The sequence below is a fragment of the Cryptomeria japonica genome, chromosome 1, assembly GCF_030272615.1.
Source record: "Cryptomeria japonica chromosome 1, Sugi_1.0, whole genome shotgun sequence".
Classification (NCBI taxonomy): Eukaryota; Viridiplantae; Streptophyta; class Pinopsida; order Cupressales; family Cupressaceae; genus Cryptomeria; species Cryptomeria japonica.
In genome coordinates, this window is record NC_081405.1 from 187064485 (window position 1) to 187083421 (window position 18937).

The 18937-nt window shown below is 34.3% G+C and overlaps 1 protein-coding gene and 1 pseudogene across 1 annotated transcript; both read left to right on the forward strand.

Annotated features, from left to right (window-relative positions):
- Positions 1–3745: 3745 nt before the first annotated feature.
- LOC131873643 (alpha pinene synthase, chloroplastic-like) lies at positions 3746–6846 on the forward strand. The gene is made up of 10 exons (XM_059216664.1): positions 3746–4024; positions 4123–4313; positions 4390–4475; positions 4609–4823; positions 4952–5049; positions 5152–5244; positions 5384–5599; positions 5685–5823; positions 6106–6351; positions 6478–6846. Exons 1-10 carry the CDS (start codon positions 3794–3796, stop codon positions 6772–6774), a joined length of 1812 nt encoding a protein of 603 aa, XP_059072647.1. The 5' UTR covers positions 3746–3793; the 3' UTR covers positions 6775–6846.
- Positions 6847–16879: 10033 nt separating this feature from the next.
- Positions 16880–18937, forward strand: part of LOC131066138 (alpha pinene synthase, chloroplastic-like) — a 46829-nt pseudogene continuing 44771 nt past the window's right edge.

The following is an 18937-nucleotide window of genomic DNA, read 5'->3' on the forward strand; positions in this document are numbered from 1 at the left end:
AATGAATGGACACAATGAATAAATTAGATCGAATATCAACTTTTTTATATCAAACAATAGAATAATTATGTATGTACATATACAAAAATCGCATATATTCCAACTTAATAAAAGTTTTACAAAAATGTAGCATTTGCCATCTTGACATCTATATAGAATAAAAGTACCTAATATCTACACGTCTGAGTCCTTGAATGAACATGATTGAAACTACATGTCTGTATCGAATCCTATAGTTGTGGTGGATCATCAAAATTGAGCCTCTTTGAAGTATTACATGGGTCTAAAAATGGTTGCTCAATAATAATTCAAAAAAAAGAGTAGATTACTTATGCAAATAATAGTCTACAATTGTTAAATTAACATCAAAATAATTATATCTAACTATACATTCTTTGAAATTGAATTGTTGATTAGCTGATGTCTTTGATTTTTTGTTGAAATACATTCTAAAAATGATGGCCCTCTTTGATGTTTAAGTCATACCATATCGCCGAGGAAAACAATCTATGTCATGGACAAATTGTGAATATGAATATACTAGGTAAAATAAAGTTGATACAAGTTAATACATATAATGTTGAAAAAGAAACATAAACTAAACATATATCTACTTCTATTTGAATGTATATCTATATTTCAAAATAAACATACGCCCAAGCCTCTTATTGTTCTCCTATTATAGTAGGAGGGATCATCATTGATGAAATAGGGAAGGCCATTTCTTGTATAAAAAATGACAAGATTGTAATACAAAGAATATACATGTACATATAATCACAATATCAAGAAAATAAAAAAAGAATATACCTGTTACCTCTCTTCTTCCAATGTATAATCTGCAATCATCAATGTTGTAAACCCCATTTGTTGATGTATATAGTTCAGACAAAACATGTAAGACTATCGATCTAGATGTACATGTATAATCATAATACATTTAAATATAATAATTCATATAAGTTATTTAAACTATTATTTCAACTAAAATTATGTTCAATTACCTTTCCTTAGTCAGCTGATCTTGAGGAAGAAATCGACATAGGTTCCGCCTCAATCACACTTCATATACCCTACAAGAGTAAGACAAGATCAAGATATAATGTTAAAATATAATTTAAATAATCATTTTAAATGATATGCACATTAAATAAAAATTTTAAGGTCACTGATGTGCATAAAAGGATACCGTAAAGCTTTCCAGGCCAAATGAAATGGCTATAAAGGAAGCATCACGGAACTATGAAATCTGGTCCCCTGTCAATACCTATTAAACTGCACATAAATATACATTATTAAGTTAATTTACTTTATAAAAAAAATATTTTGAATACAAGGTCTTATCCTATTTTGACATTTTATAGTTTTTTTTACATCTGATGAAGATGCAGACACACAAGCTATTGAAGGAATGGTTGATGATGTAACACCCTCTACTACTACATCTTGAACTACATAATGTTTTTGATATATACTTAAAAATATATTTACATTTGGAAAATTTAAGTATTTAATAAATAAAATTCAACATACCCATATTTCAATGCCAAACACCTGATCCATCAAGTAATCTATGAACACCACATTATTTGATGTGCCAACTTGACATATGGAAAGCCAATGTGAACACACATGAGATTTTGAACAAGCTAGATCAATAATGATATACTAATGTACTTAAATTATATAGTTTTTGTTACTTAGTCTAATGCCATCATAATGAGTTTCTACTCATAATTCCTATTGATGTATTACAATTTAATTGATACAACTAGGGACAACTAGTGTGATCTTAGTAATGTCATCTAATTAACCATAACCTAAACTATTAGCTATAGGGTGAAGAAGCACCATGATCAACACACTTGAACATAACTAATAATAACATTGTCTTATAATAATCAAGGGGATACAATAAAATATGATTCTATTGTATAGTGATCTCCTAAATTTCATAGCTAATAGATCTCTATCAATTTCATTGGAAAGTAAGAAGCCATTACAAAAAAATTGTAAAAGAATCCAACAAACAAAAGCATGTGGGTTAGATCATATTAGGTAACTGGGGACAAGTGTTATTTTCAAAACCCACACTAGATACAAATTCATTATATAATAATTGGATCCACCAAATATAATTTACTTAGAGATTTAATCACAAATTTAAATCATTCAATATAGAAAGAGTTTGTGCATAAATTGTATATTATTGAATTGTGTGTGTTATTTTAATATTGATAGTACATTAAAAATAACTGACAATCAACTAAAAGAACCAATAGATATCTGTTGGAGCAAGCTTCCTATATAAACTATATGTCCATACCTTAAAAAATAATGGTGGAAAGTGAGTCTTACAATTGTCTAATGGATACAAACCATTTATTAAAGACAAATAATATAATAGTACTAAGGAAAAGAAAGAGGAGATAGCTGACAATTATATTTGTCAACATGTGATAGCCTTGAAAACTCTAGCATACATTTTCCCTACAAGTCTTTCATTCATCCATGTCTTGGGAGCTATGGCCAATATATATTTTCTTTGATGAGCATATATAACCCGTTCCAAAGATCTCATTTGAGATTTTTTTTGTTGCAAAGGTCATATAATCTAGATATAAACTTTCAAGATGCCATTTGTTGAAAGTTTCTAAGACCTTTTTAACAAACCCATTTTGTGAATACAATGCAATAATTACAATCGATTAAACCACATCTCTTTGAGGCATTTATAAAAAAAATTCACTTTTCTTATGTATCCATCAAGGTGTTGGAAACTACTACATCTAATAAAGCTCACCTTTCCATTATGCTTTGATAGATATTTACACTCGTTGAAAATTATTATTTTGGCGTATATAGGGACTATGCTTGCAAAGAAAAATTGATCAAGTTGGTCATAAGTTTGTTGTATTTAGTTAATCACGTTGATACCTCATGGGGAAACCAATAGATCTTTTAGGCTCCTACATGTGGCATATCTATCCACTAGAGCAATTGCAACAACTCGTCACCTTTATTTGTCTCTACCTTTCTTCCATCATGTTTTTAATGAAATTCCAACATCCTTTGTGCTTTGATGGACTTGCTTCCTCAAGTGACAAGGCTACTATTCCTCACAATGATAAGGTAGTCCCCTACTTGATGTCATACCCCTAAGTAAAAGATACTCTCTTCTCATATTTGAAATAACTTGTCTCATAAATATCTTATGTCACCTCTTGATCATGTTTGTAGCTCACACAACTCTATTTATTTATTTTTTTTCTTTTCTAAGTTCATTTTCCCTCAAGCAATGTCTAGGGTAGAGGTGGAAGGCCCTCTCAAATTGAAAATATTTAGAACTCTTTCTATATATTACGATACATGTATATTTAAAAAGACAAAATTCAGATGATTAAAATATAGGTGATTGATTATTAAAATATCTATAAAAAAATCATCAGCCAAAATTGTGTCAAATCATTACGCCATCCAGTGAACGTGCTTCACATTTGTTTTTTGATGAAAAATCTTGTGAACCGCGTGACAAATAAGAGTCCTTGTGACCGCACTCCTTTTTCACGTTTTTGGTTTCTTTTTTTTCAATTCTGCCTAAGTTAGTGAACGTCTCTGTCGGACTATTTTGCATAACATGTTGTGAACGTGCTCTCTGCTAATTATGTCACCAAAAAGAAAAAAGAAAAACGTGATTAGATTTTTTGGTTATAAAAGGCTGACAGGAAATACAGTCTGCACAACCATCCTCATTCTCAGCCAGGAAATACACCCTGCACAATTACCCTTAGCAATGGCGCTTATTTTTACCCCTTCCTCTGCCTTGAGCTTCTGCTTCAAATCTAAGCTTACCCATCGCATTAAGCCTTGTCCCAAATCATTCCCAACATTACCTACAAAATGTCTGAGTCGGCCGGTCTTGGCCTCCACTAGTGTTAAAAATGTGACTCGGCGCACAGGCAATCATCATGCAAACTTGTGGGACGACGATTTTATACAATCTCTCCCAAAACTCCCTTATGATGTAAGTTTATTTCATACCATTATGCTTTCCTATTCCATTTTTTTTACATGATAATATGAATTACAATGTTTTTTTTTGGTTTTTCTGGGATTAAGCAGGCTCCTCAGTATCGTGAGCGTGCTGATCGACTTGTTGGGGAGGTGAAAGACATGTTCAATGCAGCGGGCGCTGCAGATTCTTGTGCAGACAATATTTTGAAACGCCTTCAAATGGTGGATAAAGTTGAACGCCTCGGAATCGGGCGACACTTTGAAATGGAGATAGCAGAAGCACTCGATTACGTTTATAGGTATATTTTATCAAAGATTTGAGGTTGGCATGTTATATGTATGTATGAATTGTAACTGAAAGTATTTGGGTTGCAGGTTTTGGAACGAGAGCAGTAAAGATCTGAATACGGCAGCTTTGGGACTTCGAATCCTTCGACTTCACAGATATCCCGTTTCTTCAGGTCTGATGCATATGCTTTACTGTATTATTTCATTTGAGTATGGAATCTACTATAGAAGGTTTCTATTTAAATTTGAATTTATTTATTTATTTTATTCTAACTAGATATATTATTTTGGATGGTGTAATGGCAGATGTGCTAGAACAGTTCAAAGCGAAGGATGGACAATTCTTATGTTGCACTACACAAATAGAAGGGGAGATACAATGTATTCTGAATTTGTTTCGAGCTTCATTGATTGCCTTTCCAAATGAAAAAATAATGGATGAAGCTCAAGCCTTTAGTACTATGTATTTAAAACAAATCTTGGAAAAGTCTCATATTCTTGGTGCCAGTCTTCTAAAAGAGGTAGCAAAGATAGGTGTACATATACGCATAATCTATATTTCTGATTATTATGTTAAATGACAAGAAATCTAGGAAACGTTATGTATAACAATTATCTAAATCTTCATTCGTTTTTTTGGTATGAACAGATAACATTTAATTTAGAGTACAGATGGCGCACAAATTTGCCCAGATTGGAAGCAAGAAATTATATTGATATCTATGGAGAAAACATTTCATGGCTCATGTAATTCCAATACTCTAGTTTTAATGATGTTTATATTTATACTAAATTTCAAAGAGAAAATTCTTATAAACTTATCTTATCTCTCTAATGTCTAATTTTCAGGAACATGGATAATCAAACTATTTTATATCTAGCTAAATTGGATTTTAATATTCTACAATCATTGTATCGGCCTGAGCTTCAAATAATCTCTAGGTGAGTTGACTGTCTTAAATAAAATTCGTGAATAAGTTTCTTAGTACAAGTCTTTTAAATCTTTCATTGTGGTTGAGTTGAGCTTAGATATTCTTTTTATATCTTATACATTTAAATTTTAATTTTTTGTGATGTTTAGATGGTGGAGGGATTCAAGGTTGTATAAATTGGACTTTTGTCGTCACAGACATATTGAATATCTCTTTCAAGGATGTGCAATTACTGGAGAACCTAAACATTTAGGTTTTAGAATTGCTTTTGCAAAATTTTCTGCTCTTGCAACAATAGTTGACGATATCTATGATACCTATGGCTCTATTGAAGAACTTAAACATTTCACAGAGGCTTTTAAGAGGTAAGTATTCCCTTACACATTTTAATTATAAATATTTAGTTTTTGTCATGCAAATAATCATGCATAGAATTGAAATGTTGTTTAGGTGGGATTCCACTCCTCCAGATTACCTTCCTGAATATATGAAAATCACATACTCTGCACTTTATGATGGAATTATTGAAAGTGCACAAGAGGCATCAAAGATTCAAGGCTATGAGACTCTCCACAATGCTCGAAAAGCTGTATGAATACACATCTCTTAATCTAAATAAAAAGATATTTATTTGGTTATTTATACTAACTTAGTTATTTATATCTAGTATAAATTTCTAATTTTATTGCAAAAATTGTCTAGATATTTAGCTTCCATATAATGAAGTGAAGTGGACACTGAAAGAATTTAATTTTTTTTTTTTAACATTATTTTTAAAAATGGTATTGTTTTTAAGACATGTAAGCAAACTAAAATTAATAATATAGAACTCCGTGATTGTATTTGAGTAAGATATTGTGTTCATGTGCAGTGGGATGACTATTTAGATGCTGTGATGCAAGAAGCCCAGTGGATTGCCAATGGGCACATACCAAATTTGAAGGAATATGTAGAAAATGGAAGAGAGAGTTCAGGCTCTCGTACTACTACATTGCAGTCACTATTAACGTTAGATGCACTTCCAGAAAACGAAATTCAAAACATTGATCACCCATCAAAGTTCAATTATCTTTTTGGATTGACTCTTAGATTAAGAGGTGACACTAGGACCTTCAAGGTATGCAATAACTTATCAATTAAAATTCAATATTTATAGATGCAAGAATGCACATAAGGGAAAAAGTAATGAATATTTAACATTTTAAGTATTTTTAAAACTAAATATCATTTGTTTGTTTTGAAGACTGAAGCGGATCGTGGAGAAGTTGCTTCAGCCATAGCATGCTATATGAAAGAGCATCCAGAATCTAGTGAGAAAGATGCATTGAAGTATCTGAATTTTAAGCTAGATGAACATTTGAAAGAATTAAACTTGGAATATTTGAAGAATGATGGTGTTCCAAATTGCATCAAGGATTATGCTTATGACTGTTCAAGGTGTTTTGAAGTTTTCTACAAAGAAAGAGATGGATTTAGCATTTCTACCAAAGATATGAAGAATCATGTAGAACGAATCCTTATTGAACCGATTAAAATGTAATATCTTCATTTGTGTGCTCTTCAATAATTATTGATTACACCTTAAAGTGTAATAGAGAAATTATATTTTACATAGTTGACTAATAGATGACTGCTTTAATAGGTTTTGTGAATATTTTTTTATCTTATTTGCTCAGCATTCTATTCTCCACTAATTTAATTTGTACATAGATCTTAGTATATGAAGGTTTTATGTTTTATCATACTGAATTTCAATTCAGTCAAATTATACTCAAACACAATTTACCAAATTGAATAATTTCAAAACTATTTTATTAAAAATTTGCCAGAGTAACCAAAACAAATATGCCACAAGCATCAATCATCTCAATATCAATTCTTCACTGCCCCATACATTCCTCTATGCATTCTCTTTCAATTCTTTGTTATTGTCATGCGAGCTATGAAGTATTTTGTTTACACTTTTCCATACACTGCTGCCCCATTCATTTCACCTATTCTCTTGGACTCCTACGCTACTATATTTGCTGTATATACCTTCCTCTTATTTCCACGCCATAAATGTCTTCTTCCTCTGACTTTGGCGATAAAATCTTTTCTGCTGTCTTATTTTACTCTGTTCCCACGCCTTTCTCCCGTCTTCCTTCCTACGCAATCTCTTTCCTTGAGCACTGAAGTTTTTATGTCAGATTTATCAATACCTAGGCCTCTTCACTTTCCAAGCAAACTTTGCCTCTCCACAATGTTTAGTACCCTTTTCCAACTCACATGAACTAAATAATTTATTGGTCTTGTTATAATCTCTTCAAGTGCACGGCTATCCTCCTTATGGGCCTTTGCAAATGCACAAACTTATGTATCCACCAATATCAAAGATGCTATTGATAAATTTTAATTTTAAAACCAAATTTAACAAGGTTCATTATATCGAAACCAAATGACATGTTAAAAAAAATAAAAATGTTAAAATAAAACTGAAATGAAAATCAAAACGGTCAACTCAAAAAACAGGAACAAGAAAATAGGTTTTATAGTGATACAGATTAGTTGTGTGGTCAATTGTTTCAACATTACGTAGTCTTAAGCTTCACTTGTTCTAGATGTGTATATTATGGTTCTAATATATAATTTATTATAATTACTAAGAAGTCTTATTAAATTGGAAAGGTAACCTAATTTTATTTATTTCACAAGAAGAATAAAAAATTTATTAGTATGAAACGTTTTATAAATGGAAAAAAAAATTGAATATCACCACAACTATTGATACCAATAGCACCTATACACGCGTGACCAAGATCCCCCTAGAAGAACCATCAAGTATTTATATAATTTAATTATGCCAATTTGAAAGGTGATAATTACATTGAAGATGTCAGATATGGATGCAAAAACCTCCCCCAATAAAACTTAGAAGCATTTAATTTGACATGTTTGTGGCACTTAAATGCATGAAATGTTTTAAATTTTTTTTTTTTTTTATTATTATTATTTTATATTATTTTTATTACAAGATTAGATGTTAATAGGTGTGTGTGTGTGTGTGTGTGTGTGTGTGTGTGTGTGTGTGTGTGTGTGTGTATTATAACGTGGCTAATGCCACTAAATATACTAGATTAAGAAAAGATACAGTAAGTTTGGAGTATCTAGAGTAGAGGGATATGAACATACTATTAGCCAAAGAAAATGCTTCATCTTCTGCATCAAAATGACATATTAAAAGTATATTACCAGGCCTGACTGTAAGATAAAAGAGATTGCCAAAACCAATGGGAGAGAGCACATTACACCATTTGACTAGGTATTGTCTCATGTGGAAGCATCTCCAAAGGAAAAATACAAATAGAATCATCTTGTTGGTGCATGGTGTGCTTAGAAAACATATGAAGGGTAGACAAATGGTTCAAAGCATCCAACATGACCCCAAGAGGCACTTTGTTGTGAATCATTTCTATTTCTAGGATAAAATAATCAAAATCATCACAAATGATCTTGTTTCTAATTACATGAACATTAGATCTACACAACTAGTATTAGATACCAGATCCAGAAGACTCATACACCCACCAATTATAGCCTCACCCATAGCCAAACAATAATTTTTTGAGAGCTATCTCCAATTCAAACATTGAAAATAGAAAGGGATTTATATAAACATTCATGAGGGACCAAGCCATCTTAAAATCAACCAAAATATCCATACATATTGACAAGAATTGAGACACCACTTCACTATATTAAGCAGTATGATTTTGAAGAAGCTAATCTTGTCCAATTAGTGATTTGATAGATAACAAAATATAAGAACACAAACAATTGAACACCCTACCCAATTTATCCTTGGCATTGTCAACAAGGTCGTGATGTTGCCAGAAACAAATAGAGGTCAATTTTATTTGTTGTTACTCAAAGTAATGGATGTAGTTGTAAACCCGATCAAAGTAGAGAACATGTGATGTAGTGCCTCCCCATACACACTCAAAAACATGCTTTAATATCACTTGATGAAGGCTACTCTTCTTACAAACCCAAACACACAACAAAAATACAGAAATAGTCTAACAACCAAAAATTATAGAATGGAAAATTTCATAAACTTTTAATTTGTCTACTGAAAGGTAATTCATTCCGATCATGTTTAGCTGAAATTGAAACAATTAAAATCTAACTTTAGCTTCAACTACAACTATCTAACCATTTCATTAGAAAGGAAAAATAACTAACATTTAATCAACTTTATATTTTTAGGAAAAGAAAGAGAAGGGTTAAGATTTTATAGAATAACAAAATTTCCAAAGAGTGGATTCTTAACTCATTACAATTGGGAGAGGGAGAGCATCATCAAGGGTTTTTTTGCCCAAACAAGGACATAAGTCCCATGTGCCACTTTCTATTGGGAGGGATTGACCCTTAATGAGGGTAGTAAATAGAGGATAGAACAAATTGCCATTATGCCTCTGAGACTAATGTTTATAATCTACACTTACTAACCAGCCATACATTATAGGTACCCCCTAAATTTGCATGATACTCTAGCTAATGGTGTATCTGACTCTTGTGAACTAATAGACAGATGCTGACTACAATACCACCTTGGCCAGGGTTTCATAATAAGCACGTAGGAGTGCAATCAATTTCCACCACCATTACTCAATATAAATAATAAAATATGCATACATGTAACTTACTCTTGGGTCCAATAGACCATTGGTAAACTTTGAGAAACTAATTGCAAGGTGGACAGAGCGATAATCCTACCATGGGAATAAAACATAAGTCCTTATTTAGCTCAGGGTGTTGAGTTTAACATAGAAAGGACCCAATTCAGATAGAATCACAATGAGATTCACACAAAGATTGGGTCTCGAAATGAGCAAATAGAGCTAATCAACATGAATACCCAAACCCTTTCTTACTTCCCTTATTATAGTTCAGTGTGATGGCATATATTGCCATTGATGTCAACCTTGATGTCAACTAGGTAAAGAAATTGCAGGTTACAGAAGAATTGGTAGGCACAAAGAAGGTGGTTTCATGTGTTGGAGAGGTGTACATAAAGTGGTTTCATGCTCTACAAGTTCCTCACAATGTGTTTGATCCATCGCCTTTGATGTGTGCAAGTTGCAAAACTAAAAAATGTCAAAAATCCTTCTTTTTGTAGAAGTCGACATGATAGTTAATTGTCTTGGAGAAATAGTCTTGAAGAAGCAAATCGGGGAGACCCTTGAACAGTTGTTGAATATCAATTTTATCTTCTAAGTGTTCTAGGAAATTGGATCGATGTGACTTTGGCCGATCTAGGAGATGCTTTTGGATGTTATGTTCATGATCATATAAGTGATATCCCTGTGATATCTAGCAGATGAGTAGCCAAGTATTGTTATTGGACTGAAAATTGAAGTCGACAAGAGTCACATTGGTGTGAGAGATCAGGCCGATGGAAGAAATATGGGAAGGTCATTGGAAAGAGTTTGGCCAATGAAGTTCGACACTGACAGGAGTTATGAAGATGGTATGAGATCCAGAAGGTTGGTCCGACTATACAAGTCACACTGATTGAGAACATAAGTGAATACATTAGGACGTGTCTGCCTGATGTGCACAACAAATGGAACCATAGGCATCATAAATCTATCAGGAAGATTCTGGACAATGGATGGTGATTGAGATGAGTTATAAAAGCAGGGTGAGATCCCAAAGGTCAACCCTATGATAGATGATACATTGGGTTGAGTCACCCCGATGTGAACAAGATGATCAATCGAGTTGATCGGTGAGAATGAGATCATTGGGATCAAAATGTAATGAAAAGGATGACTATGTATGTCACCCTGAGAAAGAAGAATGTGAAGGACATCAATAAGACATCCGTTTGTTAGCCCGAAAAGGTAGAACGAGAAATGTATTCGTCGACTAGACTTAATCAAATTGGGAGGAAACATTTGATGCCAACATGACCATATGAGTCGGTCTGATAACAACAATGAAAGGATATCGAACCAACTCTCAGTGATGACTGTGAGGAAAGGAAATCTAAGAGATAGTGGGGATCCAAGAGAGTTTCCCCGATGAGTAGACTTGCTAAAGCATAAGGTCATTGACTAAATCATAATGATCGCTAGTTGTCAGTTTGATGTGATTTTGCAGGGTATGCCATATTTGCAGCCCCATTGTCACAAAGTCCTACATGGTGGCTGACCACGCTTGGTTGAGTGATCTAGATGATTTTTATGATGACATGTGGCTTCCTAGTGGTCAATGAGAAAATATATTTTGTAGAGGTCAACAAAGGTTGAAGAATTCATTAAAAGTGCATCAGTTGCAGATGGTTGAAGGCTTGAGGTGATTGATAGAGGTAGAGTCAAATCAATCTGACAGATTGATTTTTCCAAATATAGAAACTCAGTACAATGAACATCTAGGAAAGATGACAAGAGTCATTCAATGCAGGTGTTTGATCCAAGACAGAATATCCAATTTTCTACAGACTAGAGCGTGAAGAGACAAAATAATTAATTTTTAAATGTAGATTTGGAGGAAAAATATTCTAGTGTACAGAGTTAATTGTGTGGGGTAGTAAATACACTTGGACCGAGGTAAATTTTGTGTATTTAGATAGAGATAAAGGTGGAAACTAAAAAAATCCCATGTGGATGGAGTGTGTGAACTAATAAAAAAAGGGAAAAGTTGTCTCTGCTGCTGTGTGTGTGAAGTTGTAGAACTAGAAAGTGAGAGAATAGAGGGAAGACCTAAGATCTGAACCATGAATGGAGAGAGACAAAGTAGATAGTAGTGAATAGAGAGCAAAGAAGATTCAACAAGGTAAAGTAGAGGCAAAGAGAAGAAGAAAAATAAGATAGAGATAAGAAGGGCAGAAGATAAACATCAGAGAGGCATAATCAACAAGAGTTACAAAACTCATTTGTAACAGGGTTTTACATAGAGTTAATTTGTAATTCATTGTAGATCTCTAAGTGTGTGCTCAGAGTAGGGGTAGGGTCTCCTTGGGTTGGTGCCCTAAAACATATTATACTCAGTTTTGTTTGTGAGGCTGAATTGGAGTAGTAAACTCCAACATCTATTCTCACCGAGGTTTTTCCCACATAGGGTTTTCCTCGTAAATCTTTTGTTGTGGATTTATTATTGTGTGTGTATGTGTGTTCTCATTTGCCTTGCATCCTTTATCCCTACACACTTAATTTAGAATTTTTTTTATAATACAGTGGTTCACCCCCCTCTCAGTGTCCATTTGTGTTCTTCAATTTGTATCAAAGCCATAGGTTCCCTTACTATAGAGCTTACTCTAGCTTGGGTAGATCCTATCTTTTGAACACAATAGATATAAATGAATCCTCCTCTAAAGCCCCTATGTTTGATGGTACTAACTATGTCTCTAGAGCAAAAGAATGGAAACTTACTTGTCTTCTTTAGGCTTTGATGTCTAGATGTCAGTGAAGAATTGTTATACTGTTTCTCAAGTTCCTCTTACTAGCCTTGATTCTAAAAGGGAATATGATAACAATGTGAAAGCTAAGAATGCAATCTCGAGTGGCTTGTCTAATATAGAGTTCATAAAAGTCATGCAATGCACATCAACAAAATAAACATGTGACAAACTTCTCATCCATTCACATCCAATCATCGTCTCCTCAACTAGAAGAGTGTTGTGAACAACAACAACACAGGATTAACGCTTCATTAGATGAGTCATAAATACCCACTCTTGCCAGCTAGCAAGATATCAAGGCAGTTGTGAAAGATAGGAAGATCAATGTTTTTTGCTCAAACTTAGAATTATCAGGAGGGTGTCGAATCAGACATCTCGCACAGATTGAGATTTGTAGGCCATCCCATGTCATGCTTACTTCTAAGAATGAAGTTGAGCATCAAGGAGAGTAATTTCTTTTCACCCATCCACCTCAGGAGGACAACATTCAAACATGTCTGAACTTCATTGTTCTCAAGGTTTGGGAGGCATTCCAATAACTTGTCGGGTGCCTATCTTTTTTCTTTTCCTAGCTGGTTGTCCACAAACATGAAGAGCATCCGAAGCTAGTTAGGAAAGACAACTATTTTTATAAGCTTGTCAATGGCTTTGTTTGATCTTGCTTTCCATATAAAGATATGTAAATATTAGACTAGACGTTGTTTTTCTTTCATAAGTGCTTGTGCAATTGCCGCATTCTCCTTAAGAGAGTGTGGGCTTTAGTTTCCAGTTTCCCTCCAAGTGATGGCCCACATAGGTTTTGGGTCTTTTCATGACTCAGTGCCTAATGGATGCTCAAGGCTTCTGGACTTCATGCTGAGAAGGCAAGCATCCCACAAAAATCGCCAAAAATATTGTCAGTTTATGACACCTTGGTCCACCAATGAGAACCAATCAAAGATACGTCTATGGAACAACATTGCTCCAAGATTGATCAAGAAAGGATGATGAAATAATGAGGTGAAGTGGTATTTGTCAGAAGTTCCCTAGCCTTCTGTTTTCCCTTCTCTAGAGCTCCAGAACCCTGACGTTCTGAAGTTATTTTCCCTTGTCTCCTTCCTTCTTCCTTTTCTGGAACTTTGGAACACTGAGGTTCCAAAGTTCTTTGCCTTAGTCCTTTCTTTCCTACTTCGAAACTCCGAGGTTCTGAAGTTCCCTTCCTTCCCTTAGCCTTTTCTTAGTTCTTCGAAACTCTGGAACCTCGAGGTTCCGAAGTGCCCTCCTTGCCTCTTCCTTTCTCTGGAAGTCTGGAATCCCGAGGTTTTGAGGTTCCTAGTCTTGTTTCCTTTCCTTCCCTTCTTCCCTTTCTTCTCTTCTTTGGAACTCCGGAACCCCTGGGGTTCCAAAGTTCCTTTCCTTTTTCCCCTTTTTTCTTTTCCTGGAACTTTGTAACAAGGGTTCCAAAGTTCCTTTGTTTTCTTCTTCCCTTCCCCGGAACTTTGGAACCCTGAGGTTTTGAAGTTCCTTTATGCAGTTCCCTGAAACTCTGGAACCTCGAGGTTCGAAAGTCCCCCCTAACCTTTCTTCCTACTTTTCTCTGGAACTCTGGAATCCCAAGGTTCTGAAGTTCTCTTCCTTTTCTTCCCCTTCTTCTTGCCGAGACTCCGGAACCCCGAGGTTCTGAATTTCTTTCCCTCCTTTCCTTTTCTCTCTAGTTTCCCTAAAACTCGGGAAACCCGAGGTTCTGAAGTTCTTTTCCTTCTCTTCCTCTCTCTATCTCGAAACTCTGAAATCCCGAGGTTCTGAAGTTATTTCCTTAGCCTTTTATTTTTTAGTTCTCTGGAACTCTGGAACCCTGAGGTTCCAAAGTTTCCTTCTTCTCTCCTTCCTCCTTCCTGGGCCCCGAAAACCCTGAGGTTCCAAAATCCTTCCCTTGTCTTGCTCACTTCAGGAGTTCTGCTTCCTAAGTCCCCAAAAGTCCTTCCAACTGGCAACACTTTCGGATGGTGTGATAAAAACTCAAGGCTTTAAATCCTCTGACACTTTTGGTGACTTATGCAGTTTCTTTTGTGGAGCCACAAGGGTGCATTAAAAGTTTTTGACAGGATTTCCATCAAGGGAGGTATAGGGCCATGCATGGTGACTTATGTCATGTCAGACTTTGTATTGTTAGTCAATCCACCTTCTCAGGATTGACCTTTGTGGGTATGGATAGGTTACTTACATGTACAAGTCAAGTGCATGCACTTCCTTGCAGTTCCAGACTGACATGCAGGGGTCATGATCACCCTTGTAGCCATTTTTTCTATATAAAGGATGTTAAGTATCATTGTAAAGGGTTCTCTCCCTACTGGCTTGAGATATCCCATGCTCTCCCACTTCTCTTGTATTTATCTTGCATTTATACAACTTTAAGTTTGGCCATTGGCCTTATAATTAGTTGAAAATCACCATTCATTTCTTCTTTCAACATATGCTTGTTGTGTATGTTTTGTTAGCTTCATCATAGGTGTATGTCTTGTGGCTTTTCTCTCCATATATTTTGTGTTAACTTTTTTTCTGAGTGTGACTTGTGGGAATCCTTTTGCCCTCTTGACACTTAGCGAATTTTAACCTCCATACATGCATTGGAGTCATCTCGGTGGGGAGAGGAACAATCTCTTCTTGGTGCATCACCTCCTTCTATTTCAAGCATTCTCTCTTCCCTTTACCTCTGCAAGTTGTTAAGATAGGCTTAGGAATTAGTTTTAAAGTGTTGAGTTGGTTCAACACTTGCACCTAGATTGAGAAGGAAGCCAACCTTGTCTAAAGATTCAACCCTCCTTGCGCAAGGTCCCACACTTCGCGGTTGTTTCTATGTTTCACAAGGTTACTGAGTTGATAGCTCAACAAGGGTGAAAGCTTTTGTGATAACAGATACCAAAATGAAAGAAGATAAACTACAAAATTTGAGAGCTCAATTTGAAAACCTAAAAAATAAAGGATGCAGAGAAAATAACAAACTATCTGCAAAGAGTGGATGAAAATGTGAGTGCTATAAGAGGACTCAGAGAAGAAGTCAAAGATGATGTTATAGTAAAAAAGGTACTCAAATCTCTCAATCCAAAGTATAACACCAAAGTCTCTGCCATTGAAGAAGCCAAGGACTTGAAGATTTTCTTTGACAAAAACAAGGGGCGCTCTAGAATTACCAAGATGACTGATGGAGGCTACAACAGGAAAGATCTTATGGCTCCCTGAGATGACATAGCCGAGTTCATCATGAGGTATATTACGCTTGATGGTAGATATGCCAACATATTTTCCTATCATTTTACCATTTTAAATCACTTTAGGCATGGTAAAATCATTTATGTTCCTTTCTATCTGGCCTCATCTCTTGAAAATAGGCTGGAAAAACATTTGGAGAATCCAAAGAACCTGGTTCTCAATCAGTCAATAATAACATTTTACATATTTCTCATAAAGAAAATCTCTTCTGTTAGAATTTAGATTACTGAGTTAAACAAGTTCTCTCCAAAATTCAGCCAGATCCAATGGTTAAATCAAATGTTATGATCATTTTCCCAAAACTGGGTAACCCTTGGCAGGGTTTTGACAATTATTGTAAAAACAAACATATCTTGCCAAATACTCCATTAAAATGCACAAGAGAGGATTCATCTGAAAGACATTTCATCAATATATCATTAAATAACATCTACATATAAAAATTACATCAAATGTGATCCTCCATGGATCTATGACAGTTACAGATTCCTTAAAACCTCATGACAATTTGAGGGTTTGATGGCTAATCTTTGTGAAATCCCCTCCAAACTGATCTACCCTCTTTATTTCGACCAAAAAAGGTTTTATAAATCATTTCCAACTCCTTTCTAACTACTCTAACCACCTCATAACCAACGGATTTCAGTTTTTTACACTTTTGTTGCACTTTTTGGCAATTTTGCAACTTTGAAATTTTTACAATTTTTGCATTTTTAACATAAATGACTCTAACCCTTACATGGACACTTTTAACACTTCAAGATGGACCAAATATGATATATTTGGACAAAATGGCTCATTTATGCTTACATATTATGATTCAATAGACTCCGATAACCTTAATATATTATGAATGACTCAAATATAATAAGTGTTCATATTACGACTTTTGACCTCCTGGTATGCTTGTGTGCTTAGGTGTCTCTGCACCAGACTTATTGTTCTCATCATGGAGTATGATAAATCTCTTGAAGTTGTGCCCCCTCTATCTGAGACTGGCCAACAGACTAATATCCAAGATGTCTCTGACTCAGAAATGGATTTGGAAGAAAGTGGGGTTCCTCTTGATGACCCTGAATATAAACCTGTAGATGAAGGGGAGATGATGGTCACCCCTGGGATGTTTAGCAGCAAGAATCCTCCCAAATGGGTGGATAGTAAATACAAAACTACTAGCAAACTAATCTCTATGGCCGAGCCCCTCTCTAAAAAGAAAAAGTTGGCGGCTAAGGACCATGGTCCGCAGATTTCGGATCAGGGAATTAAATCTAGTAACCTGATGAATCTGGTTATGGAAGCTACCAGAAGCCAGGAGAGCTGCTGGAAGTGGGTGGAGTGCAAAATTGATACCCTCAAAGTGGGGTTTAAAGAGATTATTGATATCTTCATTGCTTCCCCTGAGGTTTAAAGAGATTATTGATATCTTCATTGCTTCCCCTGAGCCCGAAAAAACTGAGAAACTCATGATTATGACCCAAAAGCTTTCCTAGGATGCCAAGGTGATAAATTCAATCACGAGCAAAGGATTGAAAAGGTGGAGCATTCTATGGTGGATATTAAGAAAAATCTCAAGAACCTAGTTGACATAAGGAAAGAAGCCATGAACAACAGTATAGAGGGTCTTGAAAAGATCAATGCCATGGTTGTTGATTACAGATCCTACCACAGTGAACCAGTGAAAGACCTTGGAGGGGAAGACAAAAAAACCACTGTTCCTAGTTAAGGAACCAGAAGCAGGAGCAACAAAAAGGGTACCTCCAAATTTATTATGGAGGAACTGGAGGAAATCAACAAGATTTCCATCCAGAAGAACAAGGATCTGGTGCTCTCTCTTAAATGAGAGTTTTTATTTTGTTTTGTCTTGTTTGTCTGCGTCTCTTTTGTTTTCATGACTTCTCTGGGGTGCTCCCCTGTTTTGATATTGGTTCATGTTTGTTTGGCTGATGGCCGATTGTTGTAAAACTTTTGGTTTCGGGTCCATGTAAAACCCATTTATCTTTATCAAAAACCACAAACCCTAGCCTAACAATGAAATCAATCCACCATACACTAATGAAGATACCTAATACCTTGTAAATCAACAAAAACAAATCAAATATACCATTCACATGTCTAGTAGGGTTTCAATATCCATCTCTTCCTATCTTGATTGATCTTGCTTGATATATATTTGCTCTCAGATTTTATGTCTGCACAAGAGCTCAATAAAGAATGGAAATGTCGTTGATAGCATCGTTGCAAACAGTCTTGATTGCATAAGATTAATTAGACACATTGATTAGATCATTAGAGTTCTTATTAGGGTTGATAATGAAGGAGAGTATCCTCTTATATAGAAGACACTTTAAGAAATGAAGGGATAAGATTGAGAGGTGTAAAGATAAAGGGTCGGCTAAGATTTAAAGGGTAGATAGAGAAAATAATTAAATGATAAAGGGGTAAGGTAAGAGAAGATTTAAGAGATGAATGGAATGTGTCATATGTAGAAAAGGCTAATGAATTAATTAAATAAATAAAGATTTATTTAATTAATAGAAGAAGTGGGATTGATTAAATAAATAAAATATTTATTTAATTTAGGAAAAGGACAATTTAAATAAATAAAAGTATTTATTTAAATGAGGAAAGGTTTAGAAGAGGATTATTAAATTAATTAAATAAATAAATATTTATTTAATTAATAGAAGACTTATGATAAAATAATTAAATAAATAAAAATATTTATTAAATAAATAAAAATATTTATTTAATTAAACATGACAATTTTAGCTATCTACAGATATTTTTTATGCCATGAATGTACAATAAAAATTAAAAAAACTAAATTTGATATTCTGTATAATTCATTTTCACATTACACCTAATTCATATATAAAGCTTTAATGTCCTTGGATAACAACTTAAATATAACTTCCCAACTAACCTAACAAATAACATATTAAACTAACATGTATTTATTTATTATTTATTATTCTAAATTATTAAATATTTATGTAATATTTTAGTG

Coding starts and splice junctions, on each gene's coding strand:
- LOC131873643 (XM_059216664.1), top strand. CDS start 3,794: ATGGCGCTTATTTTTACCCCTTCCTCTGCCTTGAGCTTCTGCTTCAAA. Junction 4,025..4,122: donor TCCCAAAACTCCCTTATGAT/GTAAGTTTATTT, acceptor GGGATTAAGCAG/GCTCCTCAGTATCGTGAGCG. Junction 6,352..6,477: donor GTGACACTAGGACCTTCAAG/GTATGCAATAAC, acceptor TTTGTTTTGAAG/ACTGAAGCGGATCGTGGAGA.